The sequence below is a fragment of the Danio rerio genome, chromosome 16 (genome assembly GCF_049306965.1).
Source record: "Danio rerio strain Tuebingen ecotype United States chromosome 16, GRCz12tu, whole genome shotgun sequence".
Lineage (NCBI taxonomy): Eukaryota > Metazoa > Chordata > Actinopteri > Cypriniformes > Danionidae > Danio > Danio rerio.
The window spans coordinates 5268560-5296226 of record NC_133191.1 but is presented as its reverse complement, the minus strand read 5'-3'; the positions used below and the strand labels follow the sequence as shown (position 1 = coordinate 5296226).

General features: G+C 37.8%; 1 protein-coding gene across 1 annotated transcript in view; it reads left to right on the top strand.

The window, feature by feature from the left end:
* bckdhb (branched chain keto acid dehydrogenase E1 subunit beta) overlaps window positions 1-27667 on the top strand; it is a 90715-nt gene that overhangs the window by 25840 nt on the left and 37208 nt on the right. Inside the window, 2 exon segments of the mRNA NM_001080653.1 lie at window positions 7098-7195; window positions 8833-8943. Coding sequence (NP_001074122.1) covers window positions 7098-7195; window positions 8833-8943 — 209 coding nt within the window.

The following is a 27667-nucleotide window of genomic DNA, read 5'->3' as shown; positions in this document are numbered from 1 at the left end:
CTACAGTATTTTTACTTCCAGCAATATGCTTGAGATCAAAAGTATAAGCAGCAAGCTTAGATACCCAGCGCTGTTCGCAAGCATCGAGTTTAGCCTTTGTTAATATATAAGTGAGGGGGTTATTGTCGGTCCACACTGTGAATGTGTGGCCCTTTAACCAGTGACTGAATTTTTCACACACACTCCACTTTAGGGCTAAAAACTCGAGCTTGTGCACTGGATATCTCCTTTGAGAGTTGGTTAAGGACTTGCTTGCGAATGCAATGGGACGTGCTTTTTCTTCACCAGCTGGTATCTGTGACAGCACAGCTCCAAGTCCTTCCAAAGAAGCATCAATTGACAGGATTAGGGGAAGTGAGAAATTGGGATGCGCTAAAACCACGCTCTGCAACAAACTCTCTTTCAACTTAGAGAGAGCATCATCACATTCTGGGGTCCAATCAACTGGCTTCAGTTTTCGATATGTGCCTGCCTTAGCCTCAGTTTTTAATTTTGTTCTTCTTTTCTGCCCAGCTGTTAGGGAGAACAATGGTCTGGCAACTGAAGAGCAATTTGGAATAAAATGTTGGTAATAGAGGATCATTCCCAAGACAGACTTTATTCGACGTACAGACGGAGTACACCCGTCCTCTTCCATGAGGTCAGTTTTTGAGAGCTTGGCTATGACTTCAACCTTCGAAGGATCAACGGAAACACCATTTCCATCAACGATGTGGCCTAAGAATTTAACAGACGCTTGCATCAGATGGCACTTTTTCGGACTTAATTTAAGGTTGTAGCTTCTCAATCGTTGGAATACCATCTCTAACCGCTCCAAGGCTGTGGTCTCGTCGGGTGCAAACACCAGCAAGTCATCTAAGTAGCACAGCAAACTACTAAAATTCAGGTCCCCAAAGATACTTAACATCATACGCATGAAAGATGCTGGGCTGTTACACAACCCTTGAGGCATCCTGTTGTACTCATGAAGACCTACAGGTGTTGCAAATGCGGTGTACTTTTTATCCTCTTCAGCCATTGGGATGTTATAAAAGCCCGATGTTAAATCCATCGTGCTAAAGAGGGTATTACCACCGAGGGCAACAAGACAGTCTGATTGGTGCGGGAGTGGGTGCGCATCCTTAATAGTCCTAGCATTTAGCCATCTGAAATCCGTACAGATCCTTAAGCTGCCATCTCTCTTCCATACTAAGACCAAAGGTGAGGCATATTCACTTACTGATTTACGTATGATTCCTTGCTCTTCCATCTCTGAGAGAACTTGACGTAATTTTTGGTAGTGAGCGGGTGGTACTCGTCTGTATGGAAGTCGAAATGGGCGATCGTCAGTTAAGTGGATGCGGTGAACAAAGCCTCTGACCTCCCCACAATCTAAGGCATGTTTGGAGAATACATCATGGTAAGTCTCTAGCAATTGGACTAGCTTTTCCTTTGCCGTATCACTGGCAGAACAAGAGTCTATGTCAACATCACTGAGACTAACAGTCTCCAGTCTCTTTTTCAGGTCCCCTGCAGTAACAGGTTGTGGATCTTTATCAGGTGTGGGCAACTGGACTCCACTGAAACCTTGAAACAGCTCAAAATCCTCCACGGCAAGGCACGGATACACATCAGCCAACTTGCAATTCCTTTTGAGGGTGATTGGCTTATCTGACAGGTTAGTGACCTTCAGGGGAACCCAATGATCTCCCCACAAGGGTGTGACAACACGACCTATGATAATGTCCCGTGGCATGGTTCTAGAAGAAGTGGCTTCCACTATTACAGTGCTTCCAGGCGATATAGCAGTGTCTCTTGGTAACTTTCCCCAGACAAGGTGTTCTTGTTTGGCCATTAGAGTAACTGACTGGCGAAGCTTGACAGTCCCAACCTTGTGTGGCGGAATACCGCCTCTCCAGCGGCAAGTATTTGCCATAACATCAAGGAATTGTTCGCATGACGTAGGTGGCCCTGAGACACTGTCAGACAAAATCCTCCAGTAATCATCACTTATCTTCATTTGGTGCATGAGAAACTTAATAACGTTGGTACCAATTATCAAATCGTCTCGTTGCCCTGGTACAACTAGAACAGGCACCAAGCATCTTTCACCATACACCTTTAGCTCGACTTCATACATGCATTTTGGTTTGGTTATTTTACCTCCGCATCCAATTAGCATTATTTCCTGGGACAAAGGTGAGGGTTTTGGCAACACATCTTCACAGAGCATCCGACTTTCTACCGCTTCACTAAAAGTGCATGCCATAGATCCTGAATCCAACATTCCTTTTATCTGGAATCTATCATTCACATAGACAGGTGCATAAAACAATTCATCAAACACTTCTAAAGTTTGCATATTCTGTGCGATCACTTTGACTTCAGCCGGAGCCTGCGCACATGCCTTCTCATAAACTTGTTTAAGATCTACATCTTCGAGGGTTTGTCCTACCCTACCCACACGTCCCCTCTCCAGGTGTGGGTCGACTATTTTAAAGTCGGTGAACCTTGCGATTGCTGTGTTATCTGGCTGCCAGAGCCATGCTGACTATTTACGCAATTTCTTTTTATGTGCCCAGGTTGGAAGCAAGCAAGACAGAGTCGTTGACGTCGGCAGTGTGAGAGAGTTGAATGTTCATATGAACGACACACCTTACAAGCTCTCGTAGGCGGTTGGCTCTGTCGAGGACTACTCATTTCAGCTTGAGAATTCTGGGAGAGCGCACGGTCAAGTAAGGTGATGAGTGTTTTCATACAGTTATCATCATTCTGTGTAGAAGATGAAATACTCAAGTTAGAATGTTCAGATGCCACGACTGGGGAGCCACTAGCCATCATCTCATTCTCCACGAGTGACTGTCGGTGAACTGCAACATTCCTCATTGTAACATTGCGCTTAGATTTAATTGCCAACTGTTCTTTTTGCTCAACCTGATATCTGTCTAGATGCTCTTGTACCTCACTCGCTGTCCACTTGTCTGCTGCTTTCAAACGGAAAACGGCTGACAAGCTGGGGTCCGGACAGTATTTGACAAACATCATGGCTGCCTCCTGACAAGGATTATCCATCTGTCGCCCAAGTCTTTTCAAAGCCTCTTCAGCAGCATCCACAGCCTTATTCAACCGGACCCAATACTCAACTGGGTTCTCTCCAATAACGGAAACTGTGCTGTAGAAATCTGCTAAAGGCATAGAGGAGAATCTGACTTCACTGAAATGTTGCTTTAGGATATCGAATATCACTCTGGGGTTCTCAGAAGGTTTTAGAGATGTGTTGCTGCGAAGGGTTATTTTTACAATGTCTTTGGCCTTACCCAGCAGCCTGGAAAGGATTTCATGATAATGCTCGGAAGCTGGTATGCCTCTTTTACGCAGGTATGTGTCCAGTAAATCCTCCCACTCATGCACAGTGAACTTATCTGTTCCATCACCTCGGAACACAGGAGGCTCTCTTACTTCAGATTGCATGACTAATTTGACTCCTGTCAAATTAAGTGAGGGTGTTTCTGTGAATGACTGACCAGCAACTGGACTCTGTGTCTGTGCATTATTAGTTTCTCCTTCCCCATACCTTCCCCCACCTTGAACAGAAATCAAAGTCTGTCCTACTTCTTGAGCAATGTGTGTTATGAGATTTTGCCATGCAGTATCATTTAAATCTGGGCTAGCCAAAAATGGGTTACTCCTTAACTGACTAGGTGTTTGTTCTGTTACCCGGGTAGAACAAAATTCAGAAGTTCGTCCCACACTACCCCTCCCTGCAACAGGCGTAGATGAATTAGCAAAAAGTCTTCCCCTTCCGAAAGTTAAATCTGACATGTTCTCCTCACCCTTAAAACTGTCTGCTTTGAAACCATATGCCATTACTACTTATTGGCATGTAAATGATCAAACATTGAATAAAATTTTAGAATAGATAAACCAGCATCGGAGAACAACTACCAAAAAATATATATGTTAAACAGGAAAACAGGTATATTAAATTCAAATAGAAATAAAGAAAGGATATAGTGAAGTGTCCAGTTTGATGAAAGTGCAATGCTCTCTATCACAGTTCATCAAAACCTTGATCGAAGTGCAGCATCCACCGGCGACCAAACGACATTGATCTTTGGATGAAGATTCCAGAAGAGCTGATCTTCATCCGGGTCACGGCACCACTGTAACCGGTGTTCGCACTCTCTGCGTTGTGTACAATAATGAGACAGGCCACTGGTACTGCTGATGGTGGGTTTATTGTCACTCAAGCGTCAGATCAGAGCAAACTGGATGAATCAGAAAACAGCACAGTAAGTTGATATGATTTCGTTTGTAAATTTCCCCACCTCTCCTCAGCGCGCTCAATGCGGTCTGAGAACCCAGCGCGGCAACCGGAAGTGACGTTGCGCGGCAACCGGAAGTGACGTAGCGCGGCAACCGGAAGTAACGTTGCGCGCAAAACAAATATAAAACTATTTTCATTAAACAACACAAATAGAGTAAAAACTAAATTCTAACATATGTCTAAACAAATTGATGCAAAACAAATGCACGAAAATTAAAAGGAGGGACTATTAGTGAAATGCATTAAATTAATACTCTTATTAACACCCGTCACACTAACAACACATTAGTTCATACTAGAACCATGCTAACAACATGCTAGTTCATACTAGAACCATGCTAACAATATGCTAGTTTATACTAGAAACATGCCAATAACATGCTAATTCATACTAAACTACAATTCACATCATTAGTAATTCATTGTAGAAACGTGTTAACAAATGTTAGATACATGCTAACAACATGCTAATGTTAAAATGATTTAGCAACATGATAATTTGTTAAAACGATGCCATTTAGTGTAAAAAAAAATGCAAAGTCATGCTCAACATGCTAATAACATGGCTTTCTCAAACCACCATAAAGTTTGCCTTCAAACTTTGATATCTAGTTATTATTAGTTTGTAATGTTTAATGTTTATAAGTGTCGTATGTTGTCAGGGGCAGTGTTGAAAGGTGAAAAGTTCTCAACTTTATAATCAGCTCTTTTTCGGCTGCAGTGATGTTTAATAAAACATTTCAGTCACATGCTGAACGCATTTAACGATGGTGTCATTTCTTGCCTTTGACCGCTTTGTAAAAATGATTTATTGCTGTACTGCTGTCTGTTATTTGGAGGTCACCACAATCAGATGTGCTGCAGGGAAGCTACAATAGCAGAAATCTTGGAGCCGTTGACTGTATGTATACTGTAGCTCCATTAATTCAGGCTTCAAGATCACAGTGGTTTTTATTGACCTGTGGGCCAAAGACCTATGAGATTAAATACCGCTCTCTTAGCTCAACTGTGAACAATGCTAATTGTTTTCAAAGAACTGGAAAACTGGAAATAGTCAAGATAGAAGAAAAAGTAGTTTTGACTTAATGAGGTTATGAGCATTTTTATCGAAGCTGGATGAGTCTTAAGCCTAATAATGTACACATAAAGTCACGTTTGTTTGCATAATGTACATGTAAGATATTAAAATGTTCGGTTTCAGTCTCAAAGTACAACCAAAGCAAAGATCACAAGGATTGTTTTCCCCCCACAAGCCTCTGTTTTTCATTCTGAGCACGAGTATGTTCCAAACCAACCAAAATCAACTTCAATAATGTTCAACAAAATGACTGTAAACCTCATTGTTGAAGCAGAACGATTTCCCAGAAGGCGACAGACACGATGTGACTTCAATGAGCATGTAAACTAGGATGAGGAAAATGACTTTAATTTAACATTATTGAACCCTACAGATTTTAGTGTAAAAAGACAAAGACCACGTGGGATTTGCCAGCTGTGGGAAGAAATATGCTCAATTTGATCATCATCTAGTGCAGGGGTGGCCAACCCTGTTCCTGGAGAGCCACCTTCCTGCAGATTTCAGTTGCAACCCATATCAAACACACCTGCCTGTGATTATCACGTGGTGTTCAGGTCCTAATTAGTTGCTTCAGGTGTGTTTGATATGGGTAGCAAGTGAAATCTGCAGGAAGGTGGCTCTCCTGGAACAGGGTTGGCCACCAATGATCTAATGATCCAAACTTATATGACTCAAGTTAATAGGCAAGTCTAATGTTTGTTCACACACTGCAAATATGAACTGTATTCAGTCTCTCAACAATCTCTGACACCTTCATCATTTCTAAAGATTTTTCAATATCTCAAGACACCATCATTTCTCATATTTCAAGATAATAGTAGTCAGCTTAAAGTCACATTTAAACTCGGGTAATTAGGCAAATTATTGTATAATGATGGTTTGTTCTGTAGACTATTGAAAAAATAAATATTGATTAAGGGGGCAAATAATATTGACCTTATGATGGTTTAAAAAAACAACTTTTTATTCTAGCCTAGATAAATAAACAAAAGTCTTTCTCTAAAAGAAAAAATATTATAGGAAATACTATGAAACATTCCTTGCTCTGGTAAATATATTATGGGAAATATTTAATAAAAAGAATAAAACATATATGAAAACACACACACATACACACTTACACCTGCACTGGTCACTTTATGCAACATTGGACTACCTCCCTATATATCATGACACTGTCACTTTATCATAATTCTCATGTTTACAAGCCTTTTTGCACTATATACGGTTCTATCTGCAAAACTCTGGTTTGCACTCATTGCCGTATGCCCTTAATGTTTTTTATTGTATTGTATTGATTGTATTGTATTCTTTTTTTATTATTCTTTAGATTACATTTTATGTATATATTTAGACTAAATTGTAGGTATATATTTAGATTACATTTTATGTATAATTGTATTTATTGTAAATTCATTCTTAAAAACTCTCATGTTTTAAAAACTCTCTTTTTGTATTAACATCATATGTTATGCACCTAGGGTCTAAGAGTAACGTAATTTCAATTCTCTATATGTCCTGTACATGTGGTTGAATGGACAATAAAGATGACTTTGACTTCGATTAAAAAAAATTCACTGGAGGGCGAATAATTTTGAATCTGGACCTTTGCTTCTAGAAAATTTCTAGTAACTCGACCACTTTAAATTTGAGTTGAATACTCCTGGTCTACGCATGTGTCAGCTGATGTGTAACATGTTTTTTGTTTGTCAGTGGAGCAGGTGCCGACAGAAGCCTATTACATTCCCTTGTCTCAGGCAGAGGTGCTGCAGGAGGGCAGTGATCTGACGCTGGTGGCCTGGGGGACTCAGGTACGCCTGCAGAAACACATTCAACTGCAGATAATGCTCTCAAAAGCACTCCGGGTTAGAGATGCGCGGATGGCGGTTACAGCTGCGGAATCCGAGGATAAACCGCGGATTGGGCGGATGACGTGACGAAAAATAATATTTTAATTAAATTCGGGCGGGTGGTGCGCGGTTGTACTGTTTTTATAGGCATAGCTGGCGCACCAACTAAAAAGCCTTGGACTGACTTCACAGAATGAGAGGAGGAATCGGATACACTAATTCTGGATGAAGTACAGAAGTCTTCCTCTACAAAATTAAGAATAGACGGATCAGCAGAGGAAAATCTACTTTCCTTTTGGGAGAAACAAGGCAGTCATTCCCACGACTACAGAACCTTTCCAAGAGAATTCTATGCAATCCAGCAACAAGTGCTGCGAGCGAGCGCTCCTTCAGTGCAGCAGGGCGCATTAGAGGCCAGGCGCTCTTGTCTGAATGTTGAAATGATGTGTCAAAATGCTTTTTCTATTAGGCTACTATAATAAAAAAAATTGTACAGTACAGTGCGTTTCATTTAGGCGATTTATTTATTTATTTATTTTTGTCCCTGTGCACCGATTGGAGACGGAGTTCACTGCTGATATTCTGAGAGCTTTATAGGGTGTTTCTCATTTCTTATTTGTGTATCCTCGTTTCCTTCCCTTGCTTTCTTTCCTCGTCTTTCCACCCCTATAAGATGCGAGGGAAGGACGCAAAAAATAAAAACTCAAGGACCCAGGAATCGAATCAAGTGAAACGACACGTCCTCGTATTGTTTAGCGTCACTTCCAAGCGTCAATTAATGCTGGATTTGACTTGCACGTTTGGATTAACTGCATGTCATTAAAGTCATTCTCTATTTTCTAATAATCAATAAAGAAACATTCATTTAATAATAAAAAGGAATAAGCCATTCAAATAAAGAGCTCAGTCAGCAGATATGTTAGTGCGGATGGATGGCGGACGGATGATGAGTTTTATGATGCGGTTGCGGATGAAATAATAGCCCATCCGCGCATCTCTACTCCGGGTGTCCTAGAGATCAGCTCACAAACCCAATAGAGTGATCCACACAAAGGACTGATGCACCGTATGACAGTACAGAGACGACTTAAAGGTCAAGGACAAAGAGAAGACTTGTTTCTGATGGATAGAATCCACATTTTCTTTTCGTTCATCACATCAGGGCGGGGGGATTTTTTTTTTCCATTGGATTAATTGTTTGCATAATTAATGAATGTGTCGTTAGTTGGTTGATTTAACAGATTTTAATGCTTTAATAAGCTTGCATTAAGGAAATCTGCAAAAAGGAAAGTTATTTTTATGTCCGGATATGGTGAACACTTTGACGTAACAACAACACTACATGTACTCTGTCAGTGTTGTGTTTGTGCTTTCTTTAATATACACCTCCCTAAACGCATACTGTGTGCACAAATGAAGTCATACTTTTCAGATGTTTACATGGACATCAAAAACTTGACGTGTTTTCAGTCACAAAAAGGCCATTGTCGTGTAAATGAACAGGCAAAACATATGAAAAGTTCCCTGTTTTTGGCTGAAAAATTGTGTGAACGGCGCCTCAGTCTTAAGTCTCATTGTCATTTGCTGTGTTGCTGCAGATTCATGTGATGCGGGAGGTTGCAGCCATGGCTCAGGAAAAGCTGGGTGTCTCCTGTGAGCTCATCGACCTTCAGACCATCCTACCCTGGGACAAAGAGACCGTCTGCAAGGTACCGTCTAAACAATTCTTCATCCAGCTAGAGTTTATCCCTGTGATCTTCTGTCTTGAATTACAAAGATGCATTAGGGGTGTGAATCTTCAGGGAGTTCACCCTCTGATTCAAGTTCTGGGAGTCACGATTTGATTCCAAAACCATTCTTGATTGACCCATTTTTTTCATATTTCTTTGGCTGTGCAAATACATGAACAACTTTATTTTTGTAATTTTAAAAGTGCAGTAGGTGATTTGCCAAAATGCTAATCAGTTAGCATATTAGCTTTGGACGGCAGGGGAGGGACTTTGTTTCAAAGCCACACCTCCTGAAATCGGGAACACGACAGCAGACAACCCACTAGTTCATGTATTTCGCCAGTTAGAAGCGTATGTAGTGTTTGGCCGGCGACGTGCAGGATTTACACTTATTACCAAGCCACACTTAGATGCTATTTCATAGCGAATATTCAGAGTAGCGGTAAACCATTTCGGGAGCGCGTCACAAGTTGTCTTTGCTCAGAAATTACCCAATGTGAATATAAAACCAACTTCAGCCCAGTGAAGCCGTCTAAGCGGAATAGCGCTATTTACTGGTGTTTTGTTGTTAAACTAAATATAAATCTACGTTATCGATGCTGTTAAAGGCCCTGGTGAAACTGAAAATACTCACATCAATCTATCACTGGGAGATTTCAGTGGCTGAACAACTCGTCTGTGCAGAACACATTCATAACACAACACACTCCACATCGGCTCTGCGTGAAGCTAAAATGGTTTTAAAACAGGACATTACCTGTCTAACAGAAATACTTCAGCCATGGTGTCATCTTTCCTCCAGCGTGCAAAAGAATTGCTCCAATATTGATTCAGGATTAAAAAGTTTCAATTCAGCATTTGATTTAGCATTTTTAGGCATGCACGCGCGGTGCTCATCGGATATGCGTGAACGGAGATGCGCAAAAGCCCAAATCTGCATTTGCTGACAGACAGTTTGAGCTACTTATCGGAATTATGAGAGATGTCGGCCTGACAATATTTAATTGGATGAACATAGTTTTATGCCTTACCCAGAATTTTTAAATACAAATAAACACATTTAGATCATTTACTTTAAATATTACTAATGGCCTGTGAAGATACTATCAACTAGCTCAACTAAAAATGTTTCTGAAGACCGACTGCTTCTTTAATTTGACAATTGTTTCCCATTATTTATTCAATATTTGTTAACATTAGTTTATAAAACAAAGCTGTTCATTCATTGTAAAAAATATATATAAATAATTGACTGAATTATTTATAATGTAAAATTGTGAGGTAGCTTGTTGCACAGCTTTTTTTTTACTCTACTTTTAACCTCTAACTCAGTGGTCCTCAACTACTGGATGAATTAGTACTGGGCCCGCAAGAATTAATTTATTGTTTCTGTTTTATTTATTATGTGAGTCTGAACGATCTTTGTGTCCTGCAAATGTTAGCTCCAACCCTAATCAAACACACCTAAACAAGCCAATCAAGCTCTTACTAGGTATACTTGAAACACCCAGGCAGGTGTGTTAAAGCAAGTTGGAGCTGAACCCTGCAGGGCACCGGACCTCCAGGAATGAGATTGGTGACCTCTGTTATAGTGGAATAAAATGGTGTAAGTAAGTGCAGTAAATCTTCCAGCAATATGAAGAAAAATGGCAGTATTAAGCAGCATTGCGAGCTCTTTTTGCACAGCTTGAGTAGAAATACCTGGAATGGACATTTACAGCGTGGAATAATAAATGATCCTTGAGGTATTTTGAGGTTAATCTTTACAGACACGTTCTGGTTGAAACCCGAGATTTGTTTTGCGTCTTATAAAACGGTGCACCTTTAAGTTGTGGTGTATTATGGTATTGTGGCGGTGTTCTTCGGTGTAAGGTAATGGTGGTGACGAGGTCAGTGTAAGCGTGTCTTTACAAATGTGTGTAGATGATTGCTTTGGCAGTGTGATCAGGGAGGAGACGCAGATTCTCATGGGTTGTTTGTTGGAAAGCAGCTTTTTAAATAAACATGAAGCTCTTTAAACGGCCTGCATGAAACTCAATAGTGTGTTTACAGTAAAGCTGCACATGCTGTTCACCAGGCTGCCGGGAAACCACATGCTAGAGTTTCACCCTGGAAATTATATATATATATTTTTTTATATTCTCTCCATCATTTTCCACCTTGCATCCCTCAGTTTCCAGCATGTTTGTGTTCCTATACAGACATGTGGTTGATCTGAATAATTTTTGCATCAAATTACATTTCCATTTTGCACTTGATGGTGCTGTCATAATTGTCTTTATAAGAGCTGTCATTCATTCATTCATTCATATTCCATAGGTTTAGTCTCTGATTTATTAGGGGTCGCCACAGCGGAATGAACTGCCAACTATTCCAGCATATGTTTTATGTAGTGGATGCCCTTCCAGCTGCAACCCTTTACTGGGGAACACCCATGCAAACTCACATTCATACACAAATACACTACGGACAATTTTTGTTTATTAATTTCACCTATAGCTCATGTATTTAGACTGGGGGGGCGAACTGGAGCACCCGGAGGAAACCCACGCCAACCGAGAACATGCAAACTCCACAGAAATGCCAACTGGCCGTGCTAGGACTCAAACCAGCGACCTTCTTGCTATGAGCCGACAGTGCTAACCACTGTGCCACCGTGCCCCCTTATGACAGCAGTCAATAAACTATTAAACAACACTTTACAATAAGCTTCCATTCATTAAAAAAAGTGTGGGATTTTTTTCACTAGAGGGCGCATATTCACTACAAACAAAGGCTTATTTTGATAACCACTAGGCTATTGCGCCGACTATTCCACTGATTCTTGAAACAAAATGTAAAAATATGACACAAAACATTAATATGAGCTGTAATAGTTTATGAATTCATTAATTAAACGCAAATCTGACAGAGTCGAGACCAGCTGAGGGAAGCTGATGGAGTATACACTAACCTGCGCATTATTCATTCACTAGATGGCGCCAAAAACAAGCAAATGCATACAAATGCTGCTGTAAGTAAATGGATGTGTACGCATTTACTGAGGGTCAAGGTTTTTTTACGTTTCCGGATGTTGGTATGTTATGGTATGTTATTCCCAAATAACAACCGATAAATAACGAATGTCGCCACTGACCAATCAGAATTGAGTATAGCAGACAGCAGTGGAATAATTAGCTTTAATTGATGGGTTGTAAAGTGTAAGCTATTTAACAAACCCAAATCCACTTTTAAGCATACACTGCCATCAAATGTGTATTCTACAGTTTAGTTTTTGCTAAATTGATTTATTTTTGTTTTTTCACAGACTGCATTTATTGCGTCTTTTATTTTTTCTGACGTCACTTTTCAACATTTTAACCTATTATTTCTGTGATTTGTCTGCGTACACCAAATAATCACCCTAACACAGTTGCTGTTACTTCATAGAAATGTTTTCTTTTCAATCTTTACAATGAAAACCGCATGATTTGCTGTGACTCTGACATCATGAGCGTCCCAGTGCTTTCTGATATGGCCGTGTATCTCGTACACATGCTATTATTTGGTAGCCATGAAGAGTAAGTCTGTAATTAAACCATTCGCAGCAGACCAGAACAACCCAAGCAGTTGAGGAACATGGCTGTTTGTTCGTGACCCAAGAAAATGCTGTTGTGTTATATTCACTTCTATAAACCGAAAATCAAAGTCAACATTTTGAATCCAGATGTGCATGAGTCCAAAATGCTCCGTGTGTTCGCTTGTTGTTGTTGTTTTCATGAGATCAGCAGATGAAGGCAATGACTGTTCTAGTAAATAAAAGGGGATGTAAACACAGACCGATATTTGAAGATTGACGTTCAGTGTAAAATGCGCTTGTAAATCTTGTCTTGTGCTATATTTGTAAGCTTTGATATATGTGTTTGTGATTTAGGATTTTTACTATAAGCATTTTTTTTTTTGCCTAAAGGCATTTAATCTTGCCCACACTTTATTTTAAGGTACAATTCACGTTAATAATAAACTATTATGACTTCTTGCTTGATAGTACTAATTATCTGCTTATAAGTAGTTAATAGGGTAGTAGTTTTTAGTATTGGCCAGGATTAGGAAAGTTAAATAAGATCATATTTAAATAGTAACAAACAACCAATATCTTTTTAATAGGCCATTAATAAGTCATTAGTTAATAAGCCATGAGATAATAGTGGGAATTGTTTTTTTTTTTTTTATATGAATTTATAATTTTCTACAATTTTTAAGAAATCTTTGATTTAAATAGAATTTTATTTTCATTTGTTTTTGTTTAATTTAAAATAAAATAATACAATGTAATTTAATGAAAATATTTTAATTTATTTAACTTTTATTTATTTGATTTTATTTTAATTAAATAAAATTTTAATAAAATTTTAATGCTTTTAATTTAACTTGATTAAAATTTTTTTATTTAATTAAATTTTTAAATTAAATATTTTTTATTTAATTTTAGTTTAATTTAATTAGATTTTTTATTTTAATGTAATTTTAATTTAATTTTAATTTAATATTAGTGATTTTTTTGTCCACTAGTGATTTGTCCAGTTGTGGCAGACCAGAATTATTCACACAGCCAACTTACTTCAAACGACTGTTTTACATTTATAGTCTTTATGACAACCATCAATTAATTATATTAAGCAAACCGGAAACACTACCAGATAAATATTGATTATAGGTTTCCTTTTGAGAAGTTTAAATGTAAAATATATTTTATTGCTGTGATTCAGAGACAACATTTACCACGTCATTAGTCTAGTGTTCAGAGTCGCACGGACTTTCAGAAATGAATGTATCAGAAATCAGAAATTGGTGTCATTTCTGATGATTCTCAGTGTTGTAAATGGTTTCTGATTCATATTTTGTGTGAAAATTGTGCACTTTATTTTAGAGATATCACTGTCTACTTTTAGTAAAATGCTAATTGTATATAACATTACAAATTCCTTTGCAGCCACTTTCATACATTTAATGCATTTTTTGCACAATAATGATTTTCAAAAAAGGTGTGTCATTGACACTAAATACTTGTTTATATGACCGGATACCCATGAACACCACTAGATGTCCTAGTAAGAGTTTCAGTTGTGAGTTTAGGACTCTTTAGATGCTCCAGAAAGATGTCGAGAACCTTTGGAGCCACTTTTGGACTGATGTGTAATTACTTCAAGATTAATGATGATTGATGAATAAGCGTTGGATGAATCGCATGATGAAATACTTGTCTAATTTCACTGAATCTAAGAAGGAAGAGATTTTTAGCTTAAGGAAATCATGATCTATCTTAGCACTTTAGTCAGAGTTAGTTTTTTCCTTATCATTTTAAGACCTTGAAGTATCAAAAAGACTAATGCAATCTTATGTTTAGTTAAATAGTGTTGTATTTAAAGACTATAAGAGAAATGTTCATATAAAACAATATCTACATAATAAATTAAGATTTCTTCAATGCATTTTTTAAACATAATAGTTTTGATATCTATTTTCTTAGTCTTTTCCATGATGAAGTATATAATATGTTACTAGTTATTTTGCAAGATACTGGTTTAAAGCTTAAAGTTTGACTACAGTTGTTCTGTAGCCAATAGAGTTTTTTTTAAGCGGATTAGTAATAATAATATTTTAAATAATGTTTATTACTTATTATTCTATATATTATTATTATTATTATCTATATATTAAACTAAAAGACAATCTAATGGGAAATACTCTGACTAAGTCAAATTACTTATGAAATTTTTGAAGAAGTTGCGTGGAGCGACATTTGCAACCAATTAGATTTGTCACAGGACAGAGCTACACTGTATGATGCAGTGCAAAACTGATGATGCATCCCAATTCGCATACATTTTTTATTTAATACTATAAATGAAAATAACTAAATTGCATTATTGTAGCGGAAATTGTAGGAATGAAAAAAAGGAGAGGAAAGAGAACGGAAATGAAGGAAAAAATGTGTTCATTTCCTACACTCCTGTATCGACTAGTTGTGTGTGTACGTTTATTTATTCAGTTTTTAAATTAATTTCAGTAATATATTATTGACTAATATGAAAATGTTCATTTGATTTATTTACTATTTCAGTTTGTAAAGTCATATTTTCTGTCTTTTAGTGAATATATTACATGAGACTTGCTTTGTTTAACAAATAAGTGGATCTTGATGGATTTGCATTATAAACATTAAATAAAAGTTACAAATCTTTTATTTTTACTTCATTTATAAAGTTTTTAGTTACGATACTCTCAAAATAATTTAGCTTAAATCCGCAGATTTTTTACAAAATTCTCGCAGAAACAACAAAAAATGTCCACAGATTCTTTCTGGTCCTACTAATCACCAATAAAACACAGAAGAAAGAGAAAAAGTATTTGCATCTGTCCTAAATAGTATTCGAAAATAAAATTAGTCCCAAATCGTAGTATGTTGAAAAGAGCACGCCTAATATACTGTATCAGATAGACATTTGAAATGTAGAACTCTTCATACCAGAGATGGCGGACTCAAGTCACATGACTTGACTCAAGTCAGACTTAAATTTAGGACTTGAGACTTGCTTGACAAATATCCAAAAAGACTCGACTTGACTTGGGACTTGACTGTCAGGACCTGAGACTTCACTTAGACTTAAATGACTTAAATAATAAAATAAAGTAATAGAGTAGTAATAAATAGAATTAAATGACTCAAATTAACTTGTTTTTGTTAAATAAATACCTGTTTGTTATATGTAATGCATTACACACAAAGCCAAAAGTTATATTAGAAATATAAATTGCAAAAGTTCAAAAATCGACAAAAAATTGATTGACTTGAAAGTGACTTGCTGGGGCAAGCTAAGACTTGACTATTGATAAGCAGTGACTAGACTTGACTCGAGTCTGACAAAAATTGACTTGACTTGCTTGAGACTTGAAGATTATGACTCGAGACTTGCTTGTGTCTTGCACTTGTGTGACTTACTCCCACCTCTGGTTCATACTCTAATCGCTAATATCAAGCCAGCAACTCTCACATGGTTGCCCACTGAAGCTAAGCAGGGCTGCGCCCGGTCAGTACCTGGATGGGAGACCACATGGGAAAGCTAGGTTGCTGCCAGAAGTGGTGTTAGTGAGGCCAGCAGGGGGCGCCCAACCTGCGGTCTGTGTGGGTTCTAATGCCCCAGTATATTGACGGGGACTCTATACTGCTCAGTGAGCGCTGTCTTTCGGATGAGACCTTAAACCGAGGTCCTGGCTCTCTGTGGTCATTAAAAATCCCAGGGTGTCCTTTGAAAAAGAGTAGGGGTTTAACCCCGGCATCCTGGCCAAATCTGCCCACTGGCCTCTGTCCATCATGGCCTCCTAACCATCCCCATATTCCAATTGTCTTCTCTCCACCCTTCAGCTGGAGTGTGGTGTGCGGTCTGGCGCAAATTGGCTGCCGTCGCATCATCCAGGTGGATGCTGCACAATGGTGGTGGATGAGGAAATCCCCCAATTATATAAAGCGATTTGAGTGCCCAGAAAAGCGCTATATAAATGTAAGGAATTAATATTATTATTATTATTATTATTATCCACCGTACATTGCGTTTCTGTCGTGATTTCGAACTACGAACTTAGGTAAAAAGTGCAAAGAAATATAAACATGGTGGACACGCGAGACTAACCGTCAAGTAGAGAGACTTTAGTAAAGTTGTTTGAATGACTATTAATTAATATCTAGCAAATTAAAAAATATTTCAGTCACATTTTCTGTTATATTTATTATGTAAATGTATAATTATCCAAAAACTTGAGGAAATTTCTTTGCATGACAGACGTGAATGGCAGATTAACACACTCCTGAATCTCCTATGTAGGAAATCAAATATGAAGGAAATGTAGAGGATGTATCGAGATGATTGACGGGATATAACTAAGCAACACACCTTCACACACATACCTTAACTTGCTTAATTAACCTAGTTAAGCCTTTAAATGTCTCTTTAAGCTGAATACTAGTATCCTGAAAAATATCTTGTCAAATATTATGTGCTGTCATCATGGCAAAGATAAAAGTTAGCATCAGTTATTAGACACTATTATGTTCAGAAATGTTGAAAAAAGTCTTCCCTCTGTTAAACTGAATTTGGAAAAAATGCCTAATAATTCCAACTGTACCTTTAATTAATGTCGCATTGCAGAAAGAGATGCCGTTGCTTTAAACTGTGCACAAATATTTGCAAAATGTGTGGAATTGGTGTGTTTTCTTAAAGTGTCTGCTGTGAAAGCAGAGCAGTGAGATGATGAAGCAGTAGGTGTGAGGTTTCTGTCCTGAGAATAGATATCTGAGCTTTAATTTCACCCTGAAGTCTCCCGCCAGACAGGAGCTCCATAAATCTTATCGCAATGTAAACAGTATTTTAAAAATGAAAATTGTAGCTTATTTCCTCCCAGTCCTGAAAGCTTTGGACCCAGTTTTCTTTTCCTTGAGCCGCTCTTCTAGTTGTTTCTTTCTTTCGGATCTAAAGTTCTTGCGAATGTTGTGTCTTTTTTAGTGATCCTGAATTTCTTTGTTGTCCACTTTGGATCATTTATAGATGTGGTTGAAAACAGATGGCTGATTCTATCAATTGCAATTTTATTCTGCATCTCCTACATAAACCCTAAAGTAATTTTTCAAAAACAAAAAGTTGGATGAAAGGGTTTTGAATTATCACACAAATTATATCAAGTTGTCTTTAAAAAAATAATGGTTTTATGTGTATTTGGGGACTTTAAAAAAAAAAAAAAAATTAACTTGGACTGAGATTATACCTATTTTTGACTTTCTCCTGGCCTCCTAAAATCATCTTAGCTTCAAATATCGTAGATTATCAAGTGCAATTTTCGTCTTTAAGATTTTACTTCCAAGTAAACATTTGCATCTATTAGATTAGATATAATAGATCAAAATATCTATTTTCTGTCTTATTTATAATTTCAGTTAAAAAATACATTTTGTCTACGTTCTGGTATACTCTGTTACAATGTTAAAATTTGCAGAACAATCTGTAAAGGGCTGATAGAACAAGCAAGTGATGTCACTATCTCTGGTGGGAAACTGGAAGGTATTGAGGTGTCATTATTCATTCATTAATTTTCTTGTCAGCTTAGTCCCTTTATTAATCCGGGGTCGCCACAGCGGAATGAACCGCCAACTTATCTAGCAAGTTTTTTACGCAGTGGATGCCCTTCCAGCCGCAACCCATCTCTGGGAAACATCCACACACACATTCACACACACACTCATACACTACGGACAATTTAGCCTACCCAAATCGCCTGTACCGCATGTCTTTGGACTGTGGGGGAAACCGGAGCACCCGGAGGAAACCCACGCAAAGGCAGAGAGAACATGCAAACTCCACACAGAAACGCCAACTGAGCCGAGGGTCAAACCAGCGACCTTCTTGCTGTGAGGCAACAGCACTACCTACTACGCCACTGCCTCGCCCGTGTCATTATTCTTCTCTCAATAATTTGTACAATGTTTAAAATACAACAATAGTAGATTCATTATGTATGCCAGCATTCTAAAATTATGCCATGCACCAAAAAACGTTTCACAATCATGACCACCAGTGTGCAGCATCCTCTTGGACATGCCGTTGAATGCAACGGCAGCCACAGGACACCGGCGACAGTGCTGTCACCACACACCAGCCATAGGTGGAGTGGACAGATATGGAGCCAATTCAGTGGATGGGGATGATTGGGAGGCCATGATGGGGAATGGCCGATGAAGGGAATTTAGCCAGGACAACCCTACTCTTTACCAAAACTTCCATAAGATTTTTAATGACCACAGAGAGTCAGGACCTCGGTTTAGCATCTCATCTGAAAGACGGCGCTTACTGACAGTATAGTGTCCCCATCAACATACTGGGGTATTAGATTAAGCGCTCCTGCTGGCCTCACTTTACACCACTTCCAACAGCAACGTAACTTTCCCTTGTGGTCTCCCATCCAGGTACTGACCAGGCTCAGTCCTGCTTAGCTACAGCATATTAGCTGCATATTTTTCCTATTACCTATTTTTTGACTCTCTCTGCCTCCTGAATTATACGGAGACCCGGAAGGGGCGGGATCGTGTGGAAAAAATGGCTGGAAGAAAAAAACCTGAGTGATAGGAAAATATATATATTTTACATTTTTGCGTTGTCTCGCAAAAATGTTATTCCACAAACACTTCCTGGTCACTTCATACATGTCCACCCTCCCGTTTTTGCTGGGATTCTCATCATTCTGTCTCGTTATCATCCTATCATGAAGTATTTTCCCATATTTCTCATGTTTTTATTCTTGAAAGCACGCTGAAATTAATATAAACATGTCTGGAAAAAGTCCTTTCCAGAAGGTACGGCATAATGGATAACAGTCTATTGGTACTTTTCAACATTCACAATCTCATGGATTCAGACAACATTAGTAACAAGACTGGTGGAAATGCAGCTAAAACCTGGACAAACCGCCTCTCTCCAATATTGTCTTTCACATGTCTTAAACAATTAAACTAAAACAATTCGAACCTAACCTAACTCCTATTTTAAAAAACCATACATCAACTTTCAATTAAAAACAATTGACAAAAATGTATTCTGATGATGGGCTATGTAAATGGTAAAGCATTTCAAGAGTTCACACTTAGATAATGCTTGACTATTTAAGCAAGTTTGGCATGCTGTCCCGGGAGAGAACCCTGAGCTCGGTGATAGATGAGCCCAAGGCTCCCGTCTGGTCAATAAGCATTAGGAGGGAGATGAGATCAGGTAGTTCTCGATAGCTTCCCAAAATAGACCGCTAACTGCGCTGGTTTGTAGTGAGTGCTTGTGACCTTAACTTCTGTTGCATGGTTTTTGAAAATTAAAACGAAGATGAGGAATGAAGTTAAGACTGGATATTTATATTGAATTTAGAGTGATCTGATTGGCTAGTTAGTGATTAGTGATCGGGATCAGCTGTAGTCAATCCTAACACGTGCTCCTCTCGAAATTAGTTTAAGAAACTTTGCTTATGGTTATGCAACATAATAATTCAAGTCAGAATTTTTAGCCCCCTTTTGACTTGAACTATTGACGTAAAACTATCATCTTTAGAAATGTGTTGAAAAAAATATTCTCTTCGTTTAACAGAAATTGGGGAAAAAAAGTAAACGGGCGAATAATTCAGGGGGGCTAATGATTCTGACTTCAACTGTAGATCCGTTTTACTGTACCGACAGATTTAATGTTGGCCTAAAATCTTTGTACAGTACTGCATGTGAACAAGCAAAAACTGTTTTTGACCAACAGATATGTTGGTACCCTTCAATTGAAGAACTTTATCTAACTTGCAACTGTAAAAATGTATGATTAATCAAGAATGACTGAAAATAAACTAATGAAAATCAGATAGTGCTTTTGGGTCGTGGTTCACTAGAAATACTAATAAATGCAAATTAATAAAGCTGGTATGGGCAAAAATGAAGGGTACATGCAACTTTGTGTGTATGTGTGTGTGTGTGTGTGTGTGTGTGTGTGTGTATGTGTGTGTGTGTGTGTGTGGCTTGTTGACTCAGGGAATCGGCTGAAGCCGTGTTTAAAAGCGGGGTGTCTTTTATTTTCCCTCTGGGGTCTGGAAGTGTTCAGTGAATGTAACAGACATTTATTTTAAAGGATAAACAAAATGGCCAGTTTGCCCCTGCCAGACCAGCAGCTTAGATGATATAATGTGGAAAGGGTTTTATTATTTTTTTTCCTTCCGTTTGTTCACATTCATGCGGCCGGGACATGTTTTGAAGTTGTAATGCGTGTCCTAGAACAAACCAGAGTTTCCTTCTTGGCTATAAAGGATGCACACTCACATTTATAATGCTCCAAAACTATGAATATTCAATTGTGAAGTAAGTAATCAAAGCCAAGCCAACCTAAAAATCTTCTTTGATAGCAGTTTTGTCACAAGGTTTGTCACACTTGCAGCAAACAGCCAATCACAGACAACATGGAGAGTCAGTGCAATTGAGGTCTCTGGTAAAGATTTAGATACCATTTTAAGAAATAGAGGAAATATAAATGCATTTGCAAGACAAAAACGCACCTAACTAAAGAAAAACATTATTATATCATTACATTATACTGAACTAAACTGACCTTCATCTGTAAAAACTGGACTAAATCAGTTTTCTGCAGTTTTCTGAATCTGCATTGTAAAAGTGGTATAGAAATAAAGATGAATTGAATTGAAATTAACAGCTTTTAATAATGTAGGTTCTCTCAAAAGACTATTTTTTTCATCTCAAAAGACTCATTTTAAAAGCTTTAAAATTGAGATTTAAATAAAAAGTTGCTTTAAACTATGAAATAAGTCCTTCAATATTAATTAACAATATGTAGCTATTTGAATATTTAATATAAAGTATAAGTTTTTATGATTTATGTGATTAGAAATAAATTATTAGCAATAAAACACTTTGTACAAAATACTTTTTTGATTCTAATGAAAGATCTGAACATCAAAAGATGCTTGAGTGGCTATATGTCACTTTTCTCACAGCTCATTGGTCCAGTTTAGGTTTGCCATCACTTAACACAGAATAAATTTGTGTGCCATTTACCAAAAGTTACCAAGTTGATGAAACTCGAGAACCAAGTCGAGACCCAACAACCCAACAAGCCACTCAAGAACCAACCAACCCAAAAAGCAACTCAAGAACCGACCAACCCAAGAAGCAACTCAAGAACCGACCAACCCAAGAAGCATCTCAAGAAATGACCAACCCAAGAAATAACCCATGAAGCAACTCTAGAACCGACCAACCCAAGAAGCAACTCAAGAACTGACCAACCCAAGAAATAACCCATGAAGCAACTCTAGAACCGACCAACCCAAGAAGCAACTCAAGAACCGACCAACCCAAGAAGCAACCCAAGAAGCAACCCAAGAAGCAACTCCAGAACTGATCAACCCAAGAAGCAACTCAAGAACTGACCAACCCAAGAAGCAACTCAAGAACCAACCAACCCAAGGAGCAACTCATGAACCGACCAACCCAAGAAGCAACCCAAGAAGCAACTCAAGAACCAACCAACCCAAGAAGCAACTCATGAACCGACCAACCCAAGAAGCAAGCCAAGAAGCAACTCAAGAACTGACCAACCCAAGAAGCTACTCAAGAACCGAGCAACCCAAGAAGCAACCTAAGAAGCAACTCAAGAACTGACCAACCCAAGAAGCAACTCAAGAACCAACCAACCCATGAAGCAACTTTATAACCGACCAACCCAAAAGGCAACTTAAGAACTGACCAACCCCAGAAGCAATTCAAGAACCGACCAACCCAAAACTAAATTAAAATTATATTATTGCTCAAAATAATTCGAACTTACCTGGGGGAAACAATGTAGTCATTCATTCATTCATTCATTCATTCATTCATTCATTCATTCATTCATTTTCTTTTTGGCTTAGTCCCTTTATTAATCTGGGGTCACCACAGTGGAATGAACCGCCGGAAACAAAGTATTTTATTGTAATTAAGACTTTAAAAAGATACTACAAAAATGACCACTAAATAAAAACTGTAATTATGTAAATATTAATTATTTATTTGAAGTAACTTAACCGGCACAGTTGGTAAATGAAAAGCCATGGAGTGGTTGTGTTTAATATTTTGCATAGATATTTGACAAGCCCTTGACTTAAAAAAATAATAAATCTGTGAACATCTTGGACTCACCTTAATATAAATTCACCTCATAAATCAGGCATCTCGGGTGTCTGTATGAGAAGCCCATGGGCCCATCTGCTTTGTGCTCTTTGGATGAGGTGATGTGTTCTCCTTCCTGGTTCCTGTCTGAAAGTAGACTTGATGTGCACAGTGAGTTCCTGCTGAGGGCCAGGTCTTTTCTTCAATCAAGATTCACATCATGTTCCTCAGCTCTTCATTTGTCTGGACCCTCAGGTTATGTTTTCATGACAACAACAACAGCTACAGTATGTTTCCATTCACCTTTTTTTTCTTCTGGATTATCGCATTAAAAAAAAGAAGCTGAATGAAAATCCCAAGATGCGCATAAGTTTTGACCATGCGCATAAACAAAAGTATGTGCATAACCAACGAGGTTCAACTGTTATGCATAAGCAAATATGCATAATCTACAATTGAAATCTTTTTGCTGGATAAATTACAGTATGTGCATTAAAAAAGTCATGTGACGTGATAAGAGATCATGTGGTGATTAAAAATGTGCTAATGGAATGCAATAATGGACAAACTAGTGGAGAGAGCACATAGCAAATCATCTGAAATGTTGTTTTACTTATTCTAAAGTCTGTAATCACAGTGGTTCAGTATTATTAATATTATTATTCTTACCTCCAGAACTGTCTTGAGTGTCTGCGCTCACAGTGAGCATCTCGTGTCTCCAAAAGCCACCGCGTTGCATTCATTAAGTTTCATTTTCCGTTTTTCTTATTAAATATTTGCCACCAGTGTATCAGGAAATGACGATTTTGTTCTCTTTGACTGAATGGATGGAAGCCATTTCTCTATCTCTCTTTCTCTGTGGCCCCTTTGACCTGATGGCGTGACGTTTCCTCTTCTCTCGGCTGTTATAGCGATACTTCTGGATACAGACACGAGCGTGTCTGCTGCACGAGTTTTCTCCACTGAGACAGCCGATGTGGCATTCAGCTGAGATCGCCACATCCGTTTATCATTGTCACTCATCGGTGAACAGTGCCAGTGCGTTAATCGCAGCCCTTTCTGCTAAGCGCTTGATCAGTCATAGGCGTTTAACGTCTCGCTCGACAACTCTCAAAAACAAGCTGCATTATATTTACGTCTGTTTTTTTGCTTTAAATGATTGTTCTTCTGTGCATGCACTTGAGTTTTGCTTGATGCAGAGAGTTTTCTTTAAACAGGTAAAATTAAAGGTACAGTTCATATATCTGACTGCTTGTATTAAAGCACAAGATTGTTTTATATGTTTTATTACAAATACATACTAAATGTGTTTAAAAAGTATTCATTTTAATCCTTGTATTGGGTTAGGGTTAGTAGAATATAAAATTTGCTTATGGACAGCGTCGTCGATGCACCAAGATATCGAATTGAACCGAATTCATGGTAGTAAATCGTAACTGAACCGTGAGACCAGTGTAGGTTCACACCTCTAATGCGCATAATGTCATAGTTTCAAAGACTCTTGTTTACATGTACGTAACAATGGCAGCGTTTTCAAAAATGTCCACTTTAAAATCTTTTTTTTTTAATGTGTTTTCAGTCTCAAATATGATATTGTTGTTTAAATGAACAGGCAGAAAATGTTGTCGTGTAGGTAGCATGATGGCTCAGTGGTTAGCACTGTCGCCTCACAAACATAAGGTCCAGTGTTTTTTCTATTATTTTTTCCAGCTGTGGCGGCAGGCCTTTTTTACACTGATCTACCGACTACCTGTGGTGTTATTTCAATGAAAAATGTCGTGAGCGCAGTATTACGAGACTGCTTTTATGTAAAAGCCTACAAGCATGCGGATCTCCTCTGCTTGTGCACAAAACTTCTTGCATGCTCCCTTAAATGTACGCTGCTCAAGCGCAGTTCTTCTTGTGCGCTCTCAAATAAACTCTGCTGAAGTGCAATTTAGTGCATTTATGGAACAATTATGTCTCTAACATTTATAAGACTTGCTAGGAATATTTTTGAATGTCTCCAATAGACCTGAAGAGCGATATTAATGCGTCCTGAAGTAAAGTGAAACGGCTATACATCGTCTTTGCTGGCATCACGCACCAGTCAGTCAGCACCAGTCAGTCAGCACGTAACCTTAAAGGGTTAAACAAATGACGCACAGCACTACTACGGTTACAGAAAGGTTTGCGCTGTTATTATTCACTTACCTTTTAATACGTTTAGGTGCGATTATCACCTGCTATTAAAAAAAAAACATTACTGAATGTTTTGAATGAAAAGCTGTAATGTAACCGTGGCGGGATCAATTTTGGCATGGCACCCCGCCACGGATGAATTAATGTAGCGGAAACCATGAGGTCGCTGGTTTAAGTCCCAGTTGGGCCAGTTGTAATTTCTTTGTGGAGTTTGCATGTTCTCCAGTGCTCCAGTTTCCCCCACAGTCCAAACACATGCGCTGTAGGTGAATTGGACAAACTTAATTGGCTGTAGTGTTAGACTACTTGTGTGAATGAGTTTGTACGTGTGTGTCCCAATGCTGGGTTGTGGCTGAAAAGGCATCCGATGTGTAAACTTATGTCGGAATGGTTGCCGGTTCATTCCGCTGTGGTGACCTCTTAAATAGGGACTTAAGCCAAAGGAAACGGAATGAATGAATGTTGTCGTAAAAACGGCCCCTCAATTGTGGATTTCTGGAATATGTGACAAACATTACAGAAGTCAATAGTTACAGGTTTCCAGCATTCTTCAAAATATCTCCTCCTGTGTTCAACGTAAACTCAATCAGCTTTGAAACCACTAAATAGTGACTAAATGATGACAGAGTTTACATTTTTTTGGCTGAACTGTCCTTGTCCCCTCTGGCTGTGATTGGAAATGGCACGTTTCTCCATGTGTGAAGGTCGGTGGTCAGCAAGCCTTGGAAAACTCGAGTCCTCATTACAATGGGAGTCTTGTGTGCGTGAGTGTACGCTCTGTATTTAAAGGATATTTTGATTTGCCGGGCTCTCGACAGCGCCGTTGACGTTCCAAAGCAAACGCCGCTGCCTCGTCTGCTTAACATGATCAAGATGTGCCCTGAGCCCTGCGGTTCACTGCTCTTGCGTTTGCACCTAGTTTAAATGCACGTTGAGATGTGCTGTGTGTCGCTGGACATCCGGGGAAGTTTACTTTTAACCTTACGGCTGGACGTCCCGCTGCTCCTCCAGCTCTGCGGTGGTCCTGAACATCTACTTTACTCATTTTCTGCTCATTTTAGAAAGGATGCTGAGACAACATAAACATCGGGTTATGCTAAAACTACTTTTAATGCAAAAATCCTTATTTCAGAGTTTTTTTTTGTCTTCTTCCAGGAATGGACTGGGCACTCTATGTCCTGCTAGAGTTGCATTAATAGTGTTTGAGGGCTGGGGGTGTAACGAAATGCTTATAATTGTTTTACATACTTAAATTTTTGATGATTGAGCTTATTCTGCCATACGGGAGTGAATCTGTTTTTGCGAATTGTATTGAAAGTTCTGATTTAGGTGCCTTTATGTCAGAAAATCATCAGACTTTTTGGTTTACAAACAAATGTGTTTGATTATACATAAAATGTAGACTAATATAATACGAAAATATCAGTTTGCAACATCAAGCAGTGCAATGAGTTGATTTTAACGTCAAAAAACAATGGAAGTGAATGAGAGCTGAAGTCTTCGTTGTTGGTTATGCACTTTAAAGCAGGGGTGTCAAACTCAGTTCCTGGAGGGCCACAGCTCTGCACAGTTTAGTTCCAACCCTAATTAAACACACCTGATCAAACTAACCTAGTCCTTCAGGCTTGTTTGAAACCTACGGGTACGTGTGCTGTAGCAGGTTTGGAACCAAACTGTGCAGGGCCTCAGCCCTCCAGGAATTAAGTTTGACACTCCTGCTTTAAATGGTATGCATTTCAAATTCATCTGTCTTTCTCTTCTAGAAAATGCTTACCTTGCAATACAAACTGTCTAGACCGACGATTTAAGAAATATTAGCCACCAGTTAGCAAGTAGCACATTAAGGTTTATGGCTATGAAGTAAATTGAACATTTAATATCCCAGGAAGAAATACCTTCGAGTGATTTCACAGCCTTCTCATTTCAGATATGAAAGAAAGCCGTCTATGAATCTTCTCTCCATAAAGCTGGAGTTAGATTTGTATACCTGAAGCAGCTCAAAAATGTTTGGAATTGGACAAATGTGAAATTGAGTGCAATAGCTCTGAGATGTGGAGCGAACTTTTTTTTCATGCAGATCAGAGACATACAAAGACTTAGAATAGATTTGAAACATATTTAAAATAAAATAAAAATCTACTTTCAATTTAAAAATTATAATAAAAATAACTTTGATTAAAATAAAATTAGAAATTATAAAAAAATTATTTTAATGTAATTTAAATGTCATTTAAAATAAAATAAAAATCTACTTAAAAAAAAAATCGTAATTAAAAAAAATAAAACTTTGAATAAAATAAAACAAAAATTTCAATAAAATAAAATTTCCAAAAAAATTATTAATTAAATTTCTTTAAAAAATAAATTATTTTAATAAATAATAAAAAATCAATACATTAGAAAATTATCATTTAAAATAATAATAACATTTTCTTAAATTATAATAAAAAACTTAATTAAATAAAAAAATGTAAAAAAAATTCTTTAAAAAAATATTTATTTAATTAAATATATTTATTTTTTATTTTTTATAATTTATTATTTTGATAAATATGGGTCAAATATGAAAATGTGCTATTATACCATTAAAGTAAATAGAATTATAACATAAAATGGAAATATAATATTATTATGTCTACAAAACGCTTGTTGATTTAAGAATTTTTAGATATTTGAACAAGAATTGAGACAAAAACGTAAGCAATGATTTATTTTTTTCAGTGTGGATAATACACCAGCACCAACACTCTTCCCGTAATCATCAGAAAGTCCAAAAACATGGCACAATCCGAGCAGATTGATTATCTTTAGAGT